The following is a 17700-nucleotide window of genomic DNA, read 5'->3' on the forward strand; positions in this document are numbered from 1 at the left end:
CCGGTCCTTCAGGAAGAGGACCGGAACTGGGAAAACGGGTGTAGAAGTCAGGTCCAACAAGTCTAGGAAAACAGAGACATAACAACACACGGATGGTGCACCAACCTTGACATATTCCACAGCTCTTGGAGAAAAATCACAGGCATAGGCAAAGATATCTGGATCTTCTTCTAAAAGTGGGAATAAACAGTTCCCAACCCCACAGCCAGCTTCAAGAATAGTCAATTTCTGATCTTCAAACTGAGGAAAGAGAACCCAAAGTTACAGTACACAACATCCCACCTAATGAAGAAACAAACTAAAAGGTCCAGAACATGAAACAAGGTCTCTGCCCCCATGGAGTAGACAATTAACCACTGAACGGATAACCCAAAGCAACTGATGCCTCATCTGTTGTCCAACACTGGGTAATCTGGTGTGGGGAAAACAACAGCGTAATGGCTAACACAACAGGCTCTGAGGTTAAACTGCCTGCATGCAAATCTGAACTCTTCCCCTCACCCTGCGTTCCGTCACTGAACAAGTCACTCACACAGCTTTGTCCCTCAGTTTCATCAGCAAGTGGGAATGACACTAACGCTAAACTTCAACATGTTACTTTAAGGTTTAAATTACAGAACACTACTGTTAAGTTCATGTGAAGGGCTGTGGTGAAGCATTCATCACCATTATCATCATGAACCTGTCACTGAAATCATTCAGTATGAACTCGATATTTACAACTTTCACGTTCGCTTTAAAGAAACAGAAAATGCCCACTAAAGTCCTCTCTCCTCTGTATTTTACAACTCAGAAACTGCTAAAACTATTTGAGACAGTGTATACCTAAGCTACAAAAACTCATGAAGCCTTTGACAGGTTTCATAAATTTTCTACCTCACACTCGCCCTGAGAATGCAATAAAACACCCCTCTTCTACACATTTTAAATGGAGAATCGCTCGAACAAGGTGCAGTACTAGTTTACCTCTCTACATGATCTGAGCTCCTCAAACTCTCTGGTGGTCCAGTGTCTATCTTTGAAGAAATTAGTGCTGTTTCTTTTGTAAAAAAGGTCCCAGTTCTTCTGAGCCTCTTTTTCCAGTTTCTGCTGTTTAAAATCAGACACTAAAGCCTGGTCTCTCTTCAGTTTCTCCTCTTCTTCAGAGCTGAGAATCCTTGTCTGCAGCCCTCTCCTTTGCAAAGCAGCCATCTCCGACGTGGACGGTCATATGTTGAACATTCAACACTGCTGGAGATGGTCCATTCACCTCCTCAACAACCTGAGGACTTCAAGCGGATACCACAGACACAGGCAGGGTCCTCTCAGATGTGGTCCCTCAGGCGGGGTTCAAGCCTGAAGCAGCATCGGATACTTCGCAGGAAAGAAAAAGAAAAAAAAAAAAGACCTTCCGGTGGGGGGTTCTAGAACAGGTTTTTTTTTTTTAAGATGCTCAGTTAGCGGTTCTTGATTAGTTCTTTCACTTAACATTTCAATTCCGCAAACATTTACTAGATGCTGACCCTACACAAAGCCCTACCCCACTACAGAAGAGGTCACAAAGAGCAAGACACAGACCCCCGCCTGCAGGGGGCTGACATCCAGCGGCCAGGGCTCTCACGCACAGAAAGGCTTAATTCCAACCCGAACAGTCAGCAAGCCGCTTTCAGTCAGGAAAAAAAGTCACTCTCAAGAACTGACTGAGAAACCTTACGGTTCCTCAGGGTTCGGTGTCCGTGAAACGGGGGTGTCTTTAAAAACAACCACGACGGCTGTCCAAGCCGGAGGCGGTCGGTCACCGTCGCCAAGGACGCGAGAGACGGCGTTTATCAGGGAAAACGGAGCTACTACGCCCGGGTGGCCTGGGTCTGTCTCATGAACCCCAGGGGGCGTCCCTTTCGGGAACTGAGGCCCTCGCGCCGCCCTGGGCGCGCGAAAGGGACGAAAAAGAGGCTCAGGGACGCGGAGAGTGGGGCCGCCAGGACCCTGCGGATGAGCCGGGCCGCCCAGCCGCGAGGGGCGGCGGCGACCCGCGTGAGCCTAGTCCACCGCGCGCCGGGCGCCCCAGTCAGCAGTTCCTAGGTTCCCCTGAAGGGTGGGGCCGGGCGCGCTGAGCCCCCAGCCAGGCGCAGCCTCAGAAGCAGAACTTGGGAGCCACCGCGGGAAACAAACAAACAATCCAAAACCCTTCGCCTGGTCAACACCCAGCCCCCGCCCCGCAGAGAGACCTCGAATCCGGATTCTCCCGGCGGAAAGGATCCTCGGCCATGGCACCGCCCCCCCTACTTCCGCTGCGGGCCCGGACGTCCCTCCTCGGCGCCGGAAGTTCCGCCGTCGGGTCTCCTCGGAGTCGTCCCCCGCCCAGACGCGCAGGCCCGAGCTCGTTTCCGGCCTGCGCGGGTGGGCGCCGGCTCGGCTCCCCGCGCGCCCCCGAGCGCCGTCCCGGGAGCGCGGCTTCTCCGGACGCCGGCGCCGGCGGCTCGGGCCGGGGCCGCGCCAGGAGGGCGCCCGGGCGGGCGCGAGGCCCGTGCGGGGCCATGAACGGGACGGCCAACCCGCTGCTGGACCGCGAGGAGCACTGCCTGCGGCTCGGGGAGAGCTTCGAGAAGCGGCCGCGGGCCTCCTTCCACACCATCCGCTGTGAGTCCGCCCCCCGGTCGCCCTCTGCCCCGGAGAAGGCCAGGGGGCCTTGCCGGCGTTCCCTCCCTCGGGGGACCTCGGGTTTTTCCTTTGGTTTTTTCCCAGCTCCCTCTTCTCAGACCAGACCCTTCCCTCAGCTCCCAGGATTTCTCCGCTTTGCGCTACCAAATGCTTCTCCCGAAGGTCATTGGACCCTCTTGCGCCCCGAACCTCCACGTCCCCCTGTTACTACCGAAGGGCTGCGACCCCATCAGTTTCCAGCTTCTTTGTATTCCAGCCTCTCCTCACCCCCACCGCCCCCCACACACCCAGATCCCCGCGCTTCAGGAGCTCTTCTCGTTTCCTCGGGATTGGCATCCTCCACCTTCCCCTCTTATTACCGAAGGGCTGCGACCCCACATCAGTTTCCAGCTTCTTTGTATTCCAGCCCCCTCCTCCCCCTCGATCCACACCCCGATCCCCACTGGGCATCTCCACGCTTCAGGAGCTCTTCTCGTTTTCCTCGGCGTTGGCCTCCACTCCCTCCTGTTCCATTCCCTTCCTGCCTTCTTTCCTTTTCTTTCCTTGCCCCCTTGGGTTCTGGCCTCCGCGACGCCCGGCTGCAGCCCCAGAGCCCGCAGCTCTGCGCCCCGTCCGCCTTCTTTTCCTCCATATATCTGTGCCAGCTTGTCTCGCGCTTTGATGTCTTTTTGAGGTCACCAGACTACCCCTCACTTTTTCTCCAGACCCAGTCCCTTGTGGGTGGAAAGTAAAATTAGGATTGGAGAGCCAGGAATAAGTTAGAGCTTGATCTATGTTTGGAAGCAAAAGCCAGCAGGCATAAGGAGTGTGCAGATAGTCATTATGCTGGACCTCTTTTTTTCTCCATGATTACAGACTCTGTTGAGGGAGGGCCTTTCCACTGTGTATCCTGGGTGAAGAATTGGCCGCCAGAGCATCCCACTATGATTCACAGACTCCTGGTGTCGCGTCCCGGTAGCCCCAGTACTGGTTAAGACTTGTTTTTGTCCGAGGAGTTCTTAGATGTGACTCAACACCTTGAAATGGGCGTAGTAGATGGTGAACTTCTGTCTTCTTGTGGTCACTTGCCAGGCCATTACTCTGCTTCCTGCTGACAGCAGATCAGCCCTCTGAGGGGCTGGGTTTTGGGAATGTGAGAAGAGCAGCATCATTTCCTGAGCAGTTTACTAAGTTGATGTTGTACCAGAATGAAGGGCAACGTGCAGTTTAAATAAGACACTTGACAGAAGTACCTGGCCTGCAGTCTGAGGCAGGTTTGTGTTAAAAGGCAGTAAGATGGCTGTTCATGCTGTGCCTTAACTGCAATTCAGAAACATGGGCAGGATTAACCTTTGGAAATACAGTGCAACCTTCTGCTCCAGATATCTGTAGGAATATTCTTGTTAAAGCTATGGAACTTGAGTGTGGCAAATCCTAACTTTGACAGTTCTTATCAAAATGCTGTGACCTTTCATGTTTCATATTGTGTTTTACAATCACAGGGTTTTAAAGACATACTCTGTTGCTTTTCATCCTTATCATAACCCTAATAAAACACCTCATTGTAGGTAATAAGGCATGAATTTTCATCTGTCACTTAGGGGAAGGGAGTATCTGCTTAATGAAAAGTTACATAAATTCTAGCCTTTTTCCTTCAGAATTATCCAGTGAGGATAAGAGGGAAAGTATATGGAGGTATAGATGAAACTGTATTGCCCCAGAACTCGTAATGAAGCTGGGTGATGGTATGCAGGACTCATTATATTATTCTCTTTGCTGTTGTATATGAGAAATTTTCCACAGTGAGATAACATTTTAAGAAATTCTAAGTGGTTTGTATTTTCTTTTATCTGAGTTATAAAAAATTTCCATTCTAACATGTGAATGCCGTGCAAGCACTTAATACAAGTAACCTGGTGGATAAATGCTTTTTTTCCTTTCCCTTTAGATGACTTTAAGCCGGCGTCTATAGACACTTCCTGTGAAGGAGAGCTTCAGGTCGGCAAAGGAGATGAAGTCACAATTACGCTGCCACATATCCCTGTAGGTTTTATTACATCGTTGTTGTTGTTGTTTAATGTGGAATCACAGTGAATCCTCATATTGTTATTGCAATTTGATTTCCTCCTTTTTAAAAACTTCTAGATTTCTGAAGTGCCAGCATGAGAAAAGGAACTATGGGGGTCCGATGGGATGGGATTCATGCTTCCCAGGCTCCTGAGTAAAAAAAGTTCTTTGTCGTTTTTCCCAAACTCCCTTTCCCCATTTGTTCCTAAGAAGGCAAGGTGGAACCTGGCTCCTCCTTTAGACATATGTAGCCTCTCCCAACAGCTGCAGAGAAAGAGGCCCAAGTGCTCTATGGGTATAAAACAGCAACGGCTTAGGGGCGTGGAGAGGCAGGGGCGGGATCAGCATGGTTCATGAATCTGGCAGGGGGTGATGTGCAGGCTGGTGGTTTCAGGCAGGACCTAGGTTCAGAGCCGCAGGTTAAAAGCTGAGTGGAGAACCCTCGCAGAGAGACACTGCTGAAGTCTTACCAAGGCACCACTCTGATCGCAAGGATCAGACAGAATAGTCTTAATGAACACGTGCATGTCCCAGGCCTGTCCTGGAACATGATAAGCTCTTGGTAACCAGTGAGAGAATGAAAAGGCTCTGGACAGAGAGCCTTGGGAAGCGTTGTGCTGACAAAAAACTGTCTGCCAGTTCAGACAGCTCTCATTAGTTGTTGCCTTTGGCAGGTTACATCATCTTCCTTTGGACCTTAGTTTCCCAAATGTAAAATAAAGAGGTTAGATAAATGATCCCTAGGGTCCCTTCCAGCTCTTAATTTTTACTGTATGAACCAGGAGTCAAGGAGCCAACCAATTTCTGATTCCATCCAGGGGATTTAACGATACATTCGGCAAATACTAACATCTACCCACGGTGGTGCTGGCTCATTACTAGGTACTGAGAATATAGTCTTGAAGAAAACAAGCGTGTTTCTCGTCCTTAGGGAGTTTAAATAACTGCAGGAAAACGTAGCACTTACTTTAGAAAGTCTAGGGAGACTTGCGTGAGGAAGTGATCTTTGAGCAGGTTTGAAGGTTGACTAATTGAGAGGGAGGGAGGGATTGGGATGTTGTGGACAGAATCCTTGTTAAATCCCTGCAAGACAGAACTTGCGGTTCTGAGAGAGGACTGGTGCCTTCTTCTCTGGAACCTGCAGAGCCCGGGGTGAAAGAAGCCGGGTGCAGTGGAGGGGCCAGGTGGCTGGTTTGAAGGGTTTCTGCTTGGGCCTTATGCACTGGGCAGTCATGGAAGGCCTTAGGCAGGTTAGTGGCTTGAGGTACTTGAACTAGCCAGAACGGTGAGCTTGGAGAAGGTGTATAGTTACTTAGCATGAAGGGGAAGCCCGAACTCTCCAATTACAAGGAAATGCAGAGATCGCTCTATTGCTCATAGTGAGAGCTCTGCTCAGTGTCAGACAGGAACGCATCATTTGTGTTTCTCAGTTCACACTTTACTATTATTTGTAACATTTCCCAAATCTGTGGAAAATGTACAGTAACTTAAAAATTCTATATTTATTTCTTGATTACTTAGAGCTGGTTGCACAGTTATAGATTCTTGCTATGTTATTTCCTCTTTAACTCCTGGCTTCCCAAGCAAAAATAAAATGCAAATCAGCTTATTCTATTTCTTAAAAAAAAAAAAATTTATTTATTTGACTGTGCTGAGTCTTAGTTGCAGCATGTGGGATCTAGTTCCTTGACCAGGAACTGAACCCGGGCCCCCTGCATTGCAAGCACAGAGTCTTAGCCACTGGACCACCAAGGAAGCCCCCTTTCTCTTCCTGTTTGGGTAGTTCTGGTAAGAGATTTGCTGAGATAAAGCCAGCTGTAAATTCAGTCTTGATATTCATAACTGGGGTATCTGGTTTGATTGTCTGAACTGTTCTTTTGTGGCGGAAAAGGGATCCACACCACCGATGACTGTGTTCAAGGGGAACAAGCGGCCTTACCAGAAGGACTGTGTGCTGATCATCAATCACGACACTGGAGAGTATGTGCTGGAAAAGCTCAGCAGCAGCATCCAGGTCAAGAAGACGCGGTATGTAAAAAAGCAGATAGAGGTTGCTGTGCTGTTTCTGTAGACTTACCTTGTCTATTCAGTTATTTTATAGGAGTGTACCCGTCTGGGAACTTAGTGTCCTGTTGGCAGGCTCAGCAACTCCCACGTGTGTCTTCTCAGACAAGTCATAAAATGTTTTTTCCTCAAAGGCAATGAAAATAAATAATGTTTATAAGACCTGAAACATAGAAGTCATTGGGGAGAAGGGTGTGCTTTATGATTAAGTCAGTTTTATTAATCTCATGGTTGTTGATACAGTACCACCAAAGGGATAAGATTTAAGTTTACAGACTTAAAATTATGAAAGAGTAATTGAGTAATATATATTCTTTTTTAGAGTGACAACATTAAATTTTCCTAAGATGCATTTGAGATTATTATAATATCAAAGCTGTACCTAATTTCTTCGAATAGTGAGCTCTCTTTTATTGACAGGCATTACATGTGTCATATGAGGCCAATTAGATTTTATTTTAAAGTCAAATTTTACTCTCTTAAGTAGAAGTAATCTAGTAGTTCTATTAGTGATACAGTAATTACTGTACTAGAGTAAATTTTAAAGAGAGGGTTACGGTCTGATGTTTTTCTGTGTATGCTTCCTCAAGCTGTTTTTCTTTGCTCATTCCACAAAAAGGAAAGGTACCCACCATTTACTGAGGTCTTATCACAGGCCAGGCACTGTGCTAGATGTTTCACACGCATTGTCTAACTTTTACAAGTAACTTTCGGAAAGGCGGTGTCACCCTTCCGCACACACGCTCACAGATGAAGAGACGGGGTCGGTGCGCTGGTGCCTGCCTGAGCTCAGGGCCACGGCGCTCACAGATGAAGAGACGGGTCGGTGCGCTGGTGCCTGCCTGAGCTCAGGGCCACGGCGCTCACAGATGAAGAGACGGGGTCGGTGCGCTGGTGCCTGCCTGAGCTCAGGGCCACGGCGCTCACAGATGAAGAGACGGGTCGGTGCGCTGGTGCCTGCCTGAGCTCAGGGCCACGGCGCTCACAGATGAGGAGACGGGTCGGTGCGCTGGTGCCTGCCTGAGCTCAGGGCCACGGGGAGCTCTGCCGGGTGGGTGCCCCGGGGCCCCTCCTGCTGCTCACTGTGCTGGTAGGCCACCTCCTCCAGCCAGGGGCTGCGGGCAGCCTGCCGGAAGCCTGGTGGTTGTGGGGCTGCTGTTACTGCTCAGTGTCATCTGGGAACCAGCAGTGTTTCATCACTTAAGTGTTTGTTAAGAATGCGAGATTTCAGGACCTAGTAAGTCAGAGTCTGCACTTTAATAGAGATTCCCCAAAGTGGGGTCGCACAGAGTTGGACACGACTGAAGCGACTTAGCAGCAGCAGCAGCAGCAGCAAAGTCTGGAAAATGCTGAGCTAGTCCATTTACAAAAGAAATTGTTGATGGATGGTACTTCCTAGGTCTGAGGTGGAATGCTCTGCCTGTCTGCCAGCAAGAGCTGGCCTGTGAAAAAATGAGCAAGTGGTAAATAGATAATGGGGAAAAAACTGCAAACAGGCCAGTATTTCCAGAGCTGGTTATCTTTAATAACTCATTTGCCTGTGGTTATAACTTTATAGTGTGCAGAAGTTGAGTAGTTACGTTTTCTGTTACTCAGACGGGTTCTCATAATCACGGTGTATCCTACCTCCGTGCCTTAGCTGCTGCTCGGTAAAGAAACGTGAGCTTGAGGGCAGCGAGTCTCGTATCCGTGTGTCTCTGGTGCACAATGCGCAACGGGCGCGGCGGAATGCGTAGTTGGTGTGGCGGCATTACAGGCACAGTCTTCTGAAGCCTGCGGTTCTGCAGCTGCTTCCAGGTACTTGGTAACTGGGGCAGATCTGAGAACCACTATTTTTGCCCCTCCAATTCACAGGCCGTTTCTCATTTCAGAGCTGAGGGGAGCAGTAAAATCCAAGCCCGAATGGAACAGCAGCCCCCTCGACCCCCACAGCCGTCCCAGCCGCCGCCGCCGCCGCCGCCTCCACCTGTGCCGTTCAGAGCGCCAACCAAGCCTCCGGCTGGACCGAAAACCTCTCCCTTAAAAGATAACCCCTCACCTGAACCTCAGCTGGATGACATCAAAAGAGGTAGAGGGCGGTTTCTGGAGCCCTGGTAGCAACTTGGAGGAGGGCACTGATGTTTCTTTGGAGGTCACAGGGCTGGTGGCATGGGCGTTCTCTGCCACTGTAGCAGTTTATGCAGGGGTCACCTTTCCTGACGTGATGGGTGTGCGGGGTTACCACTCACCTCGTTTGATATGGGGGAGTTCAGAGACTTGGGCTGTGGCGCTCTTTGCAGCAGTCTGCTTAGAGGCCCGGGGTTTAAACAAGCCTGTCTACCGTCTCAAGGTCCGTATGGCACACCTTTAAGGTTTTGGAAGAAGAGAGTTTCCAGGTGCTGGGGATGAAAACCAAGCAGGCCAATGTTAATACAGTGTCTAGATTCCTCAGCCAGTGCTTTGTACTGACACACAGTGTGAAGTAGGAAAGCTCCATGAGGACCAGTGGCCTCGAAGGACTTAGCTGTCTGGTCAGGCTCTCTCCAGTGCAAGCCTGAGACAGAGCTCACCGTGGTTTTCTCCCCAAAACAGTGGATGGTTTTAGTTGTCCAGGCTCTTAGGAAGTTATGAAGGTAAGTGTTGTATTTCATAGTTTTGAAGTTTTATGAAATAAAATTAAACCCATAAGAGTAGTAAACAGGAAAAGATAAAAAGTTGCCCTTGGGAAATTTGCCTTTTCCACCTTGTGGAAATACTGTCTCTTTGCAAATGAGATCACTCTGTGTGTGGGGCACAGTTGTTAAGCCTCTGGATTTTGTTTTTCCTCCTGGACATTGGAATGCTGTCTGTGGAAGTTTTCACTTTAGCTGAATAGGAATTGGGCCATGAGTGGTTGGTTGTTGCCAGTTTCGCTTAAAGGAACCATTGTCATTTAAGGTCTCCTGGTGTGTTTGGACAGGGAAATCTGGCATCTTCCCCGATGTGTTCTGTGGTGGGTCCTTAATATATTCACGGACACTGAAGTGGTCGGGTAGAACGTGTTCTTTCCCTGCTTTACGTTTGATACAAACGCAGCACCTGAAGGCATGGCTGTCCATCAGATGTGTAAAGAGGACAGAGGAGGAAGAAAAAGACACTCTTGAGCAGCCTTGGCCCCTCTTATGAGCCTTGTGGGACGTGCAAGCTGGAAAGGACCCCAGAGGCTGTCTGCTCTGGCCCTTCCTTTTTCCAGAGCGTCCTGGAAAATTCATTGCCTTCCACCTGGGTCTGCCAGCTGGTTAGAGGTGGATCCAAAGCAAGTGCTCAGACCTTCCAGTTCCTGGTCAGATATTGCTCAGCCCCTGAGCAGAATATTGCTCTTCTCCTATTTGGTGTTTAATCCTGTTATTCACAGTCTTTCTTTTTTAAGCAGGTAAGGCCAAACAGACTTAGCTCCATTTCTTAAAAGAATCATTATCTTGAACCAGTGTGCGTTTTGGGTGCTTTGGGTGAATTAAATGTTTCCATTGTCTCTCCGGAGACATGTTAGGGGTTTTTGTTTGTTGGTTTTGGTCATCTTGTTTGTTTTTAAGGTCTCGAGAGGCAGGAGCTCATCTTCAGGTATCCCTGGTTGCTCTGGGTTTCGCCCGTGCCTGTGTACGGAAAGCTTGACGCGCTGACCCCGCCCTGTCGTCTATTCCAGAACTGAGGGCCGAGGTGGACATCATTGAGCAGATGAGCAGCAGCAGTGGGAGCAGCTCCTCGGACTCGGAGAGCTCGTCGGGGAGTGACGACGACAGCTCCAGCAGCGGCGGCGAGGACAGCGGCCCCGCGTCGCCCCCGCAGCCCGTGCCCCCACAGCCCTACGGCGGCCGGCCGGCCGTGGCCAACGGGACCGGAGCCACGCGGCTGCCAGGGAGCACGCAGCTCATGAGCACCCTTAGTAAGTGTGCCTTCCTGCTTCCAGCCGGGGCGGAGCTGGGAGGGCCGGCCGGAGCGGTGGCTTCGGTCTGTCTTACGCCAGAGTCTATAAACCTGAAGATATTTACAGCATAAGAAAGGGTCCTGCAAAGACAGTTTGAAGCAGAAAGGAGCAAGTAAAGTCCCCAAGCAGTAAAAACAGGAAGCACAAAACTAAAAATCTGTTTCTTCTCTTTGCTTTTCTGTATTGGCACAAATTAAGTTTTGTGGATTCCGGGAAGTGCTGATATGTGAGTTTGGAACCAGCCAACCTTGGGTAGGAGGGAAGAGAGGGACACTGTAGTGTCTGTGACCTTCGGCATAGCTGGTGGTGGTAAGGCAGAGGGGAACAAAAACAGCCGTCTTCGTCTTGGACGCGGGGAGACGCCGGTCTGTGTGCTGTCCTCTCACCAGAGTCCCTGAAGCTGGGTGTCCCGGGCTGACTTCGGGATGTGTCATAACCCTGCTCCTGTGGGGTAGGCAGAGTCCCTCTCAGCTCCACACTGTAGCCGTCTAACAGACCCCCTTGTGTGGGGCCGGCCTTGTAGGCCTCTGTCCGCTGGGGGCGAGAGCACTCCCCGCCTACTCCAACACACACGCACACTCCCGTGTGTGCCGGGCCCTACTCCCCTACCTGAGTGAGTTCAGCACTGTTGTGACGCCAGAGAAGGCTGTCTTCTGCCCTCTCACGATACAGGCTGAGCTTCTGGATTTCGGGTATACTTGGCGCTCTTCCCCGTTGGCTCAGGAAACTAAGTTTTACACTGGACCTCTGGTATTCATACTGGAGAATGACCACAGCTCCTGTGACTGTGTAACTCAGCTCTTGGTTTTACCCAGTCAGTGCTAACCTTCCTCTCCTCCCAGAAAGTAAGAGCCGAAAATGGCCCAGTGCATGTTACTCACCCAGTGCGTGTTTAAGTGCCTTAAGCTCCTTTTTAGCTCTTTACGGCTCTTTATTAGCTCTCCCGGCTTGTAGCTTTTCCAATGGCAAGACCTTAATCTTTACATACCACATATACAATAAAGTACGGAAGTTACCTAAACCAGGATCGTCAACCAGAACCAACTTACAGACCCTGAAGTCACAGTAAATAGCACAAATCTCCTAAACCCTAATGTGAAAACATAGAGAGTGATGATGGTATTATTTTCCTAAATGGTAACGTGCATTATATTTTTTCCTCCAAAAAACAAATGGATCAGTTTGAACCTGCGTCAAATAAGAAATCTCAGAACTGAGTCTTCAGCTCCGTTATGCTGAGCTGTTCACATGCACGTTACCTTCTTCGTAAGCGATGGTGCTCGGCTCTTCTGATTGGAATTACTTGCTTGTGCTGTGCCCTCCTTCCCACGTCTGGAACAGTAGGGGTCACCTTTATTGGTCTCAGACCTCTTTATGTCATAAAAATTATTGAGGACTCCAGGGAGTTTTTAGTAGCTTGTGTCCGTGTTTTACCACATTAGAAATTAAAACTGAGACATGCTTAAAATACTCAGTAATTCATCTGAAAAAATGACAATCAGCCATATGATAATAAAAATAACACTTTTATGAAAAGTTTTCTAAATAAGAAAATATTCAGTGTGAAGAGTAACATTGCTTTAAAATTTTGCAAATCTCTTTTACAAAGTAGGGAGTCTTACATCTGCTTCTGCATTCAGCCTTGCCATCAGTTGTGTGGGTTGAAGTCGATGAAGAAAATCTGGCATCACAAAGGTTTATAGTTAGAAAAGGGAGGAGCTTGGGGGTGTTCTGAAAGGGCCTCGGGGACCCTGGGGTCCTGAGAACACCCTGAGCGGAGGTGGCCCAGAGATCAGTGATCCAGAAATGTAGAAGTTCACTTTTGTTCTATTCTAGGTGGTATCAGCTGGGGTCCTGTGAGTCCTCTTATTCTTTTAGGTGGAAAATCTTTACATTCTTCACTCCTAAACCTAGATGTTGCACGCTGAGCAAAATTTAAGGTTTTACAGAGCTCAGCAGTTCAGATCTGAAGTGTAAAGTAACGTGACTGTTCCGGCCAGAGGGGCTGGGGGTGTGTGTATGCTGCGTTAGCAGGTTATTGGCATAGACAGAATTTAGCTGCCTGACCAGGAAACCCAACTGGGCATTATTATTTTCACTCTTATGAAGAAACCTGATATGAACAATTCCACTAAGTAGTCAATTTATGACTAGTTTTTACTGTTTATTGAGACATGTAAACACTGTGTAGCCAGTCCTTCCCCGCTCTGCCTCAGTGTGCAGTATTGCTGTCCTTTGCAGATGCGAAAATAGCAATTCTTTTAAAACGTTGACGGCACCAGTTTTGTGGCTGAGCCAAATCAGTTTTCCTCCATAATTAAACTGAACCAGCCTGGTGTTACTGGAGCGTGAGAGCCCAGACGGGCAACCAAAGAACCATGGGGGCGTTGTTTTTAAACTTGTGTCCTTTTGGTCTGATTCTGTTTTCTCTTTATAGGAAATGACTTGCAGTTGAGCGAGTCTGGCAGTGACAGTGATGACTAGAGCCGGATCTTTTGAAATCAACTTTTTGGTGCACAGATCTGCCGCGAGAACAGGCTGCTTTAGCGTGCAGTCCACGCTGAGAGGAAAATGTGGGGATCGTGACTCTAGGAGGAATTGGAGGCTCTGAAGCACTCAGATGTGCATGTCTTTAACTTAGTGGTGATGGGTGATTTTCTCACGTAATTTTTGAACAATCTCAACGTTTCAAAGTTTTAAGTAGATCTATAGCAGAACTAACAGAATTGTATCTCTATTTGGTTAACACTGTTAATGGAAACCAGGCAAATGTGCCCTGGTCTAGGTTCCTCAAAGGCCACTTCTGGCCAGTGCTTCAGTGTCAAACCTTAGCAGCCACCAACGTGGCCAAATGGTTTGCCCCAGTGAAAGGAGGGGTAGGGGGAGAGGGCAGCCTCAAACCCCAGCACAGACGCATGTTCCAGCCACTTCCAGCTATGGACGTGTGGTGGTGAGGAGGTTCTGCCTGACCCAGCCTGGCAGGCCTGTGTGGAAACGGACTTCAGGAAGGGGTACGAGAGCGTCTGTGGGGGGGCCTGGAGTCGTGGCTCAGCCCCATGCCTGCAGATGAGGAAGGGATGTGCATGGCTGGCGTGGGGCCAGTGTCTTGCCCCAGGCCAGGCCTTCCCACTGCTGCCCCTAAATCTCTTACTGGAACCAGAGAGTCTTGTCCATGGGCCTGTGTAAGAGCTGTGTTGTGCATCAGAGCTTTTCCTGGATTCCAAAAGATAGAAGTGTGGGCTCCTCTCCAGTTTTGATCCACGCAGTCCCTGAATACATCAGTCCCTCGTGAGTGGGGTGGGGAGCAAAGGAAGCCAGCAGCCATGGTGCTGATGCCCACGACTCGCTTGAACTGGGGCTTTCAGCTCCGCGTGGGTCCATAACGCAGGCTTCTTTCGGAGGCTGCCAGCGGGGACGAACGGGAGGGCTGAGGTGAGGAGGCCTCTGGGCACATGGGCCGGCAGCTGCTCTCCAGACTGCGGTCTGGGTGGGAGGCATGCAGTGTGCAACGAGCAGGTGTTGGCAGGGCTCCCCAGTTCTTGCTTTTGCACCGCTGTTGGTGCTTGAGTCCCAAGCTGGCTCGTTTTTTATACACAACCAGAAGAAAGTCACGGGATTGCCTTCTGCGGTGTGCCATTTCCAGATGAATCCGTTACGAGGGGGAACTGGTCACTAGGAAGCGTTCCGTACACAGTGGATGTGTGATAAGTCTTCCCACAGTCAGTGCATTAGTGTGGAGTCGCCCACTTCTGTCATTTGAATGATTACGTCCTGAGAAACGTCTGTTGGCTTCGATTCAGCCGTATTGAGAACGTGAAGACTGACCTTTCTCCTGCCGGTGACCTCTCCCTCCTTGGCTAGTGGAAGGAAGCAGTCTGGACCCAGGAAGAAGCTAGGTGATTGGTGGCAGGGGCTTTGAGTTGAGCCTTACAAAGTCACCTGTGTCCCCTGCACGGTGGCCCCAGTAAGCTAGAGCGGGGGCTGGGCAGCCACCAGCTGCCCTAAGGGCTCACGCCAGCGCCTGTGCTGGGTCCTCCGCCCGTCATGCAGCTTCGTGGAGTTCATGGCAGGTAGGAACTTACTTAAAATGAATTGGTTGTTTTTAATTTCTTGATAATGACAGCTCAGGGAAGCTGAAGGTCGTGGTTGTGTGTTAGTCACTCACTCATGTCCAACTCTTTGCGACCCCATGGACCGGAACCCGCCAGGCTCCTCTGTCCATAGGATTCTCCAGCAAGAATATTGGAGTGGGTTGCCATTTCCTTCTCCAGGGGATCTTCCTGAGTGAGGAATCGAAGCCAGGTCTCCTGCACTGCAGGGGGATGCTTTCCTGTCTGAGCTGCCAGGGAACCCCGAAGGTGATGGTTGGGAGACGTGAATTGTTCCTGGATGTGGGAATTGTTTCACCGCTCTTCACTTGCTCAGGCTGGGACGGGCACCAGGAACTTGGACTAAAGATAGATCTATTTAAGTCTCTCTCTCTCCCTCCCCTCAGAGGCTTGATGTGCGTGGCCAGCCTGGGGTCTGGGCCTGTCCAGGGTCTGCTGGTGCATCAGCAGTGCCTGCTGGTGGCCTGTCGGGGGGTGGGCTCTGCATGCAGCCCCCGCCCCATCCCCGCGTGCCGGCCCTACAGGCCTGTCACAGCAGCTGGCCCAGCCCCAGTTCTGTTCTCTGCACAAGTCTCTGCCGGTTGCCTCTGCATGCCCTCCAGCTTTGCCCCGCAGAGTAAGGAATCCTTTCTTTTTGGAAATGAAGCCTCCAGCCTCACAGACTCCCCCTCACGAGTGCCCTCCTGCCAGCCAAGCTGGACCTGTTCTTCCTGCCTCTGTGCCTTGTCAGCCACCTGCCCTGGCCCCGCTCACGGGGCTCTGTGGGTGCCACCAGCCCACACGGACCTTCCCCTTGCTCAGGTGCTGGTTGGCGCAGGCCCCGGGCGGGCCCTGTGGTTCTCCTCTCTCTTCCCTGGAGCTCGCGGGAGCAGACTGGAGAGGCTCACAGCCTGGTGGGAAGAGGGCACAGAACCGCGGGGACACTCCCGGCCTCCGGGGACAGCTGGAGACTGTCCGACTGAAGTGTTAAAACGGCCTTTCCTTTGTTCTGTGTACCATCTGTCACTGGGTGCAGTGAAATGTGAAGACTTCAGTCCGAAGCATCTGAGGAGCCATGGCAAGCAAGCCGCCGTACGGGCGTGATTCGGGGAAACAGACTAGAGCTGTGTCAGGACGCCACTCATCAACTCTTATTTCTGTAGCAGAATCAGTTTTTTAAAGTTTTTTTTCATAGTTTTAATGTGTATGTGTTTCAGTGGTGGGAAAACTTGAAAATTCCAAGATCCTTATTACTTCCGTATTTGAGAGGCTGGTTAAGTAGGGTGTGTGGGGGGGTGTGCATGTGATGTATTTATTACACTATCTGAAAGGGTAATTGTGTCTCATGTGGATATGCACTAGGTACAGCCACAGTGTATGTTTCCATTTGGTGAGGAAGGTAGGATCCATAAAACTCAGGCCTTAACCAGTAGGTTGGACGACAAGACCAATTGAAATGTCATGAAATGTCTTTGTTGCTCCTGTTATTTCTGTCTTGAATTCATTGTCTCGTTCTTTAATGATTATTAAAATCTTGTGCCTGAAAGTTTTATTTTGCTTAATTATGAAGTAGACATGCATGTTTATATTTATGCAAAATATTTGCTGTAAAGGTTTTTTTTTTTTTGGTTTACTCTTTTTAAAAAAAATCACTATATTTAAGTAAAAAATGAAGGTCAGCAATATACATTTCTCGAGTTTTCTTTTTTTACTAGAAATCGATCTAGGAGTCTGAAAAATGTAGGGTTCTGCCGGGGTCCAGCCCCGGTGGATCCAGGGAATTCGAAGGGTGGATGGAGTTGGCGAGGAAAAAAATTATTTATTTATTAATATAAGATTAGATTAGGAAGAAATAGTGTAGTAGGAAAATTAAGTGGAGAAAGAGGGCTGAATAACTTGGATTACGCGGAAGACCAATAAAATTCCAGACAAGGAATTTGCACCATCTACGTCGGGCCACCGGCGCTCGCTTGAATATCTAAGGGTGCCTCGCCTTAGGCTCCCTTTCGCGCGGGTCTTAACAGCCAGGGCAAGTAAGTAGACTTGGCGGGCCTCCGCGCCCCAAATGGGAATTCAGCCTGAAATTAAAGTAAAGAGCAGAGGGAGGGAAAGGAGAAAGAGAGAGACAAGGGGGAAACCAGTCCAGCCCCAATTGTTCAGAAGGCCTTTTATACTTTTGATAAAACATGGAGATCAGTGGGTAACAAAGTTATGCAGCGTTAACAGTCCAGACTCTTATCAAAACCAGGCTTCTCTCTGCATACCTAATTGTATACACAAGTCTTAGGTGATTTACATCATCTTCTGGCTAACAGGGGCAAATTAACATTTTATAGCCTTTTTTCTGATAAGGGTTTATCAATCAGAAGACTTATTTGTGTTGATCTTCCCAAAGTCTGGTGCCACTCTCAGAAAGCACTAAATAAAGTTACATTCTTACATAGCAAAGATACAGCAGTTTATAACAAGTGAAAGGAGTACAGTGATTTATAACAAAAGAAGAGTAATTAACTCAAAAGTCTAGTGTTGCTAACATCAAAACTACTATACTCCTTTTTCTATATCCCAATTACATTGATTAATATCCTTCAGGTGTTAAAAGATAAAAAATATGGAGGCCTGGCAACAGTCATTGACTCAACAGTGAAAACCCATCACCAATATGATTTTTAACTCTTTAGAAAAGGCTCTGTATCTTTAAGATGCTTTTAAGCTTTATGCCTCTCGCGGATGGGGGGCTGTAAGCAATTCACAAGCTGTGAGAGGTCCAGGGAACCTGTTAGGCAAGCTAGAGAGCAATCGGGGTTTAACTGAAACATCCCTTTCAAATGCAGAAGACTAAAGCTCTGAGTTGACTTTTTTCCAGAGAATATCAGAAAAGTGGAAAAGCAGAGCACAAAAGCTGGCAGATTTTTGTTT

At 49.2% G+C, this 17700-nt stretch overlaps 2 protein-coding genes across 2 annotated transcripts in view; one reads left to right on the plus strand and one right to left on the minus strand.

The window, feature by feature from the left end:
• Positions 1 to 2331, minus strand: part of METTL6 (methyltransferase like 6) — a 15657-nt gene extending 13326 nt beyond the window's left edge. The window contains exons 1-3 of the mRNA XM_005675713.2: positions 2208 to 2331; positions 967 to 1353; positions 106 to 240 (exon numbers count right to left, since the gene is read on the minus strand). Coding sequence (XP_005675770.2) covers positions 106 to 240; positions 967 to 1191 — 360 coding nt within the window. The 5' untranslated portion in view covers positions 1192 to 1353; positions 2208 to 2331. The remainder of the gene's footprint in view (positions 1 to 105; positions 241 to 966; positions 1354 to 2207) is intronic.
• Positions 2247 to 16466, plus strand: EAF1 (ELL associated factor 1). Its single transcript, XM_018052973.1, has 6 exons — positions 2247 to 2619; positions 4568 to 4662; positions 6578 to 6714; positions 8622 to 8818; positions 10412 to 10651; positions 13131 to 16466. The coding sequence occupies exons 1-6, from the start codon at positions 2247 to 2249 to the stop codon at positions 13175 to 13177; spliced, it is 1089 nt and encodes a 362-aa protein (XP_017908462.1). The 3' UTR covers positions 13178 to 16466.

The sequence above is a fragment of the Capra hircus genome, chromosome 1 (assembly GCF_001704415.2).
Source record: "Capra hircus breed San Clemente chromosome 1, ASM170441v1, whole genome shotgun sequence".
NCBI lineage: Eukaryota > Metazoa > Chordata > Mammalia > Artiodactyla > Bovidae > Capra > Capra hircus.